This window comes from Pezoporus flaviventris, unplaced genomic scaffold (assembly GCF_033815535.1).
Source record: "Pezoporus flaviventris isolate CSIRO_AGI_PZ_B2104156 unplaced genomic scaffold, CSIRO_AGI_Pfla_v1 ptg000257l, whole genome shotgun sequence".
Taxonomy (NCBI): Eukaryota; Metazoa; Chordata; class Aves; order Psittaciformes; family Psittacidae; genus Pezoporus; species Pezoporus flaviventris.
Window position 1 is genome coordinate 183,578 of NW_026892804.1, and position 7,214 is coordinate 190,791.

At 51.9% G+C, this 7,214-nt stretch overlaps 1 protein-coding gene across 1 annotated transcript; it reads left to right on the plus strand.

Moving 5' to 3' along the window:
• On the plus strand, window positions 1-3,823 carry LOC133263241 (keratin, type II cuticular Hb4-like). The gene is made up of 7 exons (XM_061442954.1): window positions 1-447; window positions 919-1,127; window positions 1,726-1,786; window positions 2,437-2,532; window positions 2,785-2,949; window positions 3,094-3,219; window positions 3,599-3,823. The coding sequence occupies exons 1-7, from the start codon at window positions 1-3 to the stop codon at window positions 3,821-3,823; spliced, it is 1,329 nt and encodes a 442-aa protein (XP_061298938.1).
• Window positions 3,824-7,214: the final 3,391 nt, after the last annotated feature.

Below are 7,214 nucleotides of genomic sequence, written 5' to 3' on the forward strand. Positions count from 1 at the left end.
ATGTTCTGTTGCTCCTGCAGCATCAGCTCTGGCCGTGCTGGCAGGAGCTTGGGTTCTTCCTCTGTAGCTCTTCCCAGGAACCGATGTAGTTTCAGCACTGCCTGGCGTCGCTGGGGTGGTGGCATGGGCTACTGCGGCTTGGGTTACTTCAGCAGCAGAGGTCTCGATGGTGCGGCATGCGCCAGGCCCAGAATGGCTGTTGGAAGGTGTCCTCCTCTAAGACGTGGATGTGGCTTTGGTGCAGCTGGCATGGGGTTTGGCTACAGAGGCTTTGCCTATGGGGTTGGTGGAGTCTCCAGGCTGTGCACTGTCATACCCATCACCATCAACAAGCAACTGCTCCAGCCACTCAGACTGGAACTGGATCCCAATGTGCAAACGGTGAAGAACCAAGAGAAGGAGCAGATCAAGACCCTCAACAACCAATTTGCTTCCTTCATTGACAAGGTGAGCTGAGAACCCCTCCCCAGCTGAAGTCTGCAATAAGTGAGGTGTCTGGCATGGAAAGGGCATGGAATCCATGTAAGACAACTCGTTCTGGATGCTGAAGGCAGCTTGCTTCAGGGGGACAGTTGAGCACCAGGGTGGGTTTGAGCCACTGGGGAAGCTTCAATGCACAGGAAGGATTGCTCTGATTTCTAGGCCTGACTACAGAACAAGCTAAACCCAGTTTCATCAGCATTCCAGTTCCTTCCCAATTCCTCTCCACACATCCCAATTTAATGCAAACCTCTCATTTCCAGAAGTACTTTGGGGTTTTGTGCTTTTCCACAAGGGTGGCCCAGAACAAAAGCCACTCAATTAGGAAACGCTGCATTCACGAGCACCAAGAACACATCTCACTGCCGTTGCACAAACAGTGGCTCCCACAAGCTCTCAATCCTCATTTCATTTCCTATTTTGCTCACTGGGATTCAGGTCCGATCCCTGGAACAGCAGAACAAGGTGCTGGAGACCAAGTGGAGCTTTCTGCAGGGTCAAAATCACAGCAAGAACACCATCACGCCCATGTTAGAGGCTTACATTGGGAACTTGAAGAAGCAGATGGAAGCACTGGGGTGCACCAGAGCCCAGTTAGAAACGGACCTGAAAACAACCCAGCAGCTTCTGGATACCAACAAGAAAATGTAAGTAAAAAACAGAGAAATGCGAGTGCAGAGCTCAAAATGTTGCTCAGGATTTGTCAGCATGCAGAGACTGAACCTTTCATAGCAGTAAATGGTTCCCAGAAGACTAGTTGGTAGATGGAGAGATCTGCAAATGATCTTGGTACATAAAACAAGGTTCCAGTTTACAGAGATGGAGGAAGAGGAGGCAGAGCCTAGGGTGACATGATCTAAGGTGAGGCATCCCTGCCCATGGCAGGGGGCCGGAACTGGATGATCGTAAGGTCCTTTCCAACCCAAACCATTCTGTGATTCTATGTTCCCCTTCCAGGTTCTCTTTGCCTCCCTCCTAATCCAAGACGTTAACATTTAGGAGTGCTCAACAGTTACTTGCTGTTGCAGAGGTCAAACGAAAACAGCTCCGCTGCAACTTTATAGACACAGAAACCTCTCTGAAACGAGTTTGCTTTCCCATGGGCAATGGAACGAGATCCCAAAACACTGTTAGGGAAGAAGGAAAATAACGAGGAGTTTCACTTCTTGAGAGGAGCCCTGCAGAAACCCAAACAAAGGTGTAATTGCACTGGATGCAAGCGAGATCTCCCGTTTTCCCACGCAGGTACAAGGACGAATGCAGCCAGCGGCCCTGCACCGAGAGCAAGTTTATTGCCCTGAAGAAGGTGAGCAAGGGGCTGTTTGAACTCTCCTCTCCAGGCTCAGGTCTTTGGGGTGATTTATTTCCCAACAGCAGCACACAGAACAAGTACAAGCAGGAGCTGGAGCTTGGCTTCGCTTGAACTCAAATCAGCAGCAACGGTGTAATTGGGACTTGGCGCACGGTCACGGTACCAGCACTCAAAGTCCCTCAGCCCAAGGGTATCCCTGGGTCTACTCACTGACAAACTTCTTTTAGGCTGAGAAAGTTGGGGCTGTTCAGCCTGGAGAAGAGAAGCTGCATGGAGACCTCAGAGCAGCTTCCAGTATCTGAAGGGGGCTATAGGGATGCTGGGGAGGGACTCTTCATTAGGGACTGCAGTGACAGGACAAGGGGTAACGGGTTCAAACTGAAACAGGGGAAGTTTAGATTGGATCTAAGGAGGAAATTCTTTGCTGTGAGGGTGCTGAGGCACTGGAATGGGTTGCCCAGGGAGGTTGGGAATGCTCCATCCCTGGCAGTGTTCAAGGCCAGGTTGGATGAAGCCTTGGGTGGCATGCTTTAGTGTGAGGTGTCCCTGCCCATGGCAGGGAGGCTGGAACTTGATGATTTTAAGGTCCTTTCCAACCCTAGCTATTCTATGATTCTATGATTCTATCCTCAATGCATCTCTAGGACGTGGACGATGTTTTCTTACACAAAGCAGAGCTGGAAGCCAAGGTGGGAAGCCTGAAAGAAGAGGCTGAATTCCTGAGAAAGATCTACAAAGAGGTAAGGCAGCGGTCAATCACTCCAGCATCCTTTGCATTTCCCAGCTGGATTTTGAAGCTACTGCTCCCAAAGGACAAGGGAAGAGGGGTGGCACAGGGCAGTGGTCATCCCTTGGGTGAACAGCAACTCATCTCTGCGTGGTCCTCACCAAGTGGGACCGAGTTGCGCAGGGTGGGTGACACCCCTTGAGGCCGGGCTGGAAGCACAGCGGGACCAGCATCTCTGACCAGCTCAACCCCATGTCACCACCAGGAAACCCACCGGCTGCAGGCCCAGATCTCTGCTACTTCAGTGGTCATCAAGATGAACAAAAGCCAAGATCTGGACCTGGGTGGCATCACTGCTGATGCGAGGGCTCGGTATGAGGACATTGCCCGCAAGAGCCGGGCAGAAGCACAAGCCTGGTATGAAAGTAAGGTGAGAAAACCTGGAGAGGGAGGGTTTGGGTGCAGCTCCACTCTTCAGACCAACTTCAAACCCAGAGAAACACCATCCCCCCCCTCCAGATTTACTCTGATTTAACCCAAAGTGTGTTCTGGGACATCCTTTGGGTTGTTCTAGTTCAAGGAGCTGCGAGTTACTGCAGGCAGAAACACTGACAGCCTGCGAGAGACAAAAACCAAGGCAGCTGAGCTGACACGGAAGGTCCAGAGGCTGAATGGAGAAGTCAAGAGCGCCAAGGACCAGGTGAGCACCAAGATGTGGTGAGACCAAGAGCCAGGTCTGGTTGTTTCAACAGGGCAGAGAGTGAATTGTTGTTCTGCTCCCACACCTAAATTAAATGGTGCTGTAGCACATCCCATGAGCTGGGACCCTGCTGCTCCAACCAGAGCTGCATTAAAGCCCAGCTAATGCAGTACCTGAAGGCAGATGCAGTTACAGATGTTCCCCTGCGAGCAACACAAGGGAGCACAGAAACTACGAGTCCAGCTCCCTTGAACCCCAACAGAAGGGACTGCTGGGCTGAATCCACAACCAGACTTTAACCCCATCTCCTGAGAATGCATTAATCACATTTGAAGGTAGCAAGAGACAGCCAAGACTCACCCTGTCCTGCTCCTTGCAGTGCACCAAGCTGGAAGCCGCAATGGCCAACGCTGAGCAACGTGGGGAGACATCCATCAAGAATGCGAAGCAGAAGCTGTCCGAGCTGGAGGATGCTCTGCAGCAGACCAAGGCAGACCTGAGCCGGCAGCTCCGCCAGTACCAGGAGCTCATGAACGTCAAGCTGGCCCTGGATGTTGAGATTGTCACCTACAGGAAGCTGCTGGAGGGAGAGGAGAGCAGGTGAGTGGTGGGATCATAGAATCATGGAATGGTTTGGCTTGAAGGGACCTCAAAACCCCTCCAGCTCCAAAGGGACCCCTTCCACTAGAGCAGGGTGCTCCAAGCCCCTGTGTCCAACCTGGCCTTGAACACTGCCAGGTATGGGGCAACCAAACCTTCTCCATTCAACCCATTCCAGTGTCCCAGCACCCTCACAGGGAAGAACTTCCTTATCTCCAACCTGAACTTCCCCTGTTCCAGTCTGAACCCATCACCCCTTGTCCCATCTCTCCAGTCCCTGATGCAGGTCCCTCTCCAACATCCTTGTAGCCCCCTTCACACACTGGAAGGCTGCAATGAGCTGTATGAGGCTAAAGGGCTTTGCATTTGAAGATAGGTGGATAATGTGCCACCCTTTCCCATTCTTTCCAGGCTCTGTGCAGAAGGCGGCTTCCCCATCAACAGCTGTAAGTTGGAATGTCCACCTTCTACCAAACCTGGGCAACTTCTGCCTTTTCTCCAGGGAATTCCCTAAGCTGAAGCCCAGCTTTGCTCTGCCTTTCCCAGCAGTGAGCTGCAGCGACGATGGGAGCAGCAAGAGCACGAGGAGCTCCCGCATGAAGGTGATGCCCATGACCAAGTCGGCCAGGAGCAACATGTAAAGAGCTGCAGATGCTGGAAACAAAGCAGCACACATCCCTTTCTGCCAACACACAGCAACAGCCAGGCCAGAGCCAGGGGACACACAGCTCCCCAAGACTGCTCATGTTTCGTTCCATGGGGATACTAAAGGGCAAAGAGGCCTTTTGGGTGCTCGAGAGTTTTGCTATTTCTGCTAAGGAATTCAGGAGCAAGAAGGGCGAAAATCCCCCTCATTGCCCCCATTATGCAGTTAAACCAAGATGCCTTTGGTGCAGGTCCTGGTCTTTCTACTCCTACATTCCAGGATTAAAACGAAATGGGAGAGCAGGTACCTTCTACCTAAGAGCATTTTCAGTACAGCTTTATCCATCCCAGTTGTTTCCACAGATCCCACCTTGGATCAACATTAGTTGACCAGCAGCTTCACCAGTCAGGCTTTTACATTACACACACCCCGGGCATGAGCAGAACTCACCTAAAACAGCCTGGCCTGCAGCTTCTCTACACACTGCATTGGTTCCATTATTGTGCCCCAAAGGGTAGATTTCAAGGGCTGTTGCTGCTTGAAGGCAGTTTGCTTATGTACCTGCACTATCTGCTTTCAAACTCACCCTCAGCTTCCCTTTTTCTTCTGGGTTCTCAATGCTTTGGCTCATCTGTTGCCATAAATTCCATCATAACCAAAGGGTCTGGGGGCTAAACTCTGCTGTCAGGTAAGAAAAGGGCTGAGCATCGATGTGTCTGTCCCTAAGAAACAAAGCTCCTCTGTGATCTTGTACAAGGGATCCAAACCCACCCTTAAACACACAGAACCAGCATCAACTTCTTCCCTAGTCATGCAATACCTAGCCCATTGAACTGCTAGAGAAAGACATGAACCCTGTTGGAAGGAAAAGGGGAAGCAGTGATTTATTTCTAATGACGACATATTTTGTCAGTGGCTTTTATTCCAGCTTTACTCTTGCATCTCTAATAAACTGACACAGCAACTCAGTTCCCTTCATTCAACACCTGCACTTGGGGAAAGGGGACTAAGTCTTGTCTCTGCTCCAGGATCTCAAATGCCAAAGCTCAGAGGGGTCTAAACCGGGCACAGGCTGAGCCCTCCATCCACTGGAGACTCTTCCTTCCCAACCCAGGCACTGCACCTCAGTGGCTGTCCATAACTCCCAACATTTGCTCTCCATGCACAGGAGCAGCTTTGCAAGGAGAGGGTCAGACCCTCTCTCCAGAGCAGCACCGAGGCGAAGGCACAGCTCTCCTCTTCCTCACACCCACAGCACACAGGGAGCAGGATCCCTTCCACCTGACGCTGTTTCTGACACTCTCGTGCCAGTGAGGCATAGAAACGGGTGCTTCCCTGGTTAAACATCTTCATTAGGACGGGGTGGAGATCCCAGAGACTTTCCCCCAGGAAAACCAAACAAACACAAGCATTTGAGGGCACTGACTAAGCAAAGATGCTCCATGCATTTGCATAAAGCTAATTGAAACCCTTTATTACTATCACCGATTGCTAAATCCTCTTAAAACCATCCCCTGAGTACCTCAAGCTGCCTGGGAACACCTCAAAGCCAGGTACCAGGAGCTGCTGGGTGGCTTTGCAGCCCCTTGTCCTTCCTCTCACCCTGCACTGGACCGGCCCCGCAGCAGAACAGAGCCAACACCAGCCCATGCTCCATCCCTCATACCCATGCCCCAGCTGCAGCGCCAGTCCAAGAGCACAAAATCCCACCATCACCCATAAGGAGCAGAAAAGCCTCTTCCCATCTCCAGTGCAGGGGGTGTTGCCCTTTATAACCTCCTCAAGGAAATCAGGCTTCCAATGAGGCTTCCCAGCTGGAAGCCTTCCCAGGATAGAAGTTGTTTTCCCCCTCCCCACCATACTCCTCCATGCCCATACTGGTTCAATGCCATTTAATTCCCTTTAAACATCAGATGAAAATCTGCCCCAACCTCAGAGCAGGGTTTTAGCCTTAGGAAAACTGATGGGAACTGAAGCAAACGCAGCTTAAACACTGGGGAACCGAAGAAAGCTCCCCAGCATCTGCAGCCTTCTTCCCAGGCCTGGTTGCATCCAAGTCCTCACCTTCCCCTGCCTCAGTTTCCCCACGAGGAAGAGCAGAACTCACCCCCTTTGCAGAGCCCTCTGACACCGGTGGCCACAACAGCATTGCCAGTGAGCTCAGTCCTGTTATTACAATAGCACGCATCCAACCTTGCCTCCCTTGGTGGTGGTACAGCAGAGCCACAGGGGTCAGTGGATGGAGCAGTTACCGCATCCTGCCAAGCAGCCCAGGAGGAAACAGCAGGGATGGTCCAGCTGGAACACAGCATCCAGCTGGGACAATTCACTGGAGAGAGGAAACCAGGGCAGCTCCTAGGGGCAGAGAAATGCAGAGGCCAGGAGCAAGCACCGGTGCCACAAACACACAGAGAAGTCTGACTTAAAGCATTAGATAAAAACGGACCAAGTGGAGTTAAACAAGTACCATAATAACCATAACAGGAGGGAAAATGGGGCTGGGATGCGTTGGCCTTTCCCCAAAGCCTGAACAGAGGCGCATCCCAGCGATGGCACCAGCAGATCAAAGACTTGCCCCTTCGAGGAGGAGCTGCCCTCTGCAATTGCCTTTTGTGGCTCCATTTTTTCCCTCAAGGCAACCTCCAGCTTCTCCTAAATTCCCTGAGCCCAAACCCACAGCAACCCCATGGAGCACAGCAGCTCCCTGGGTCACTCTGGCCTGAGCAGGCGCGTTCCCGGCCCTGCACCA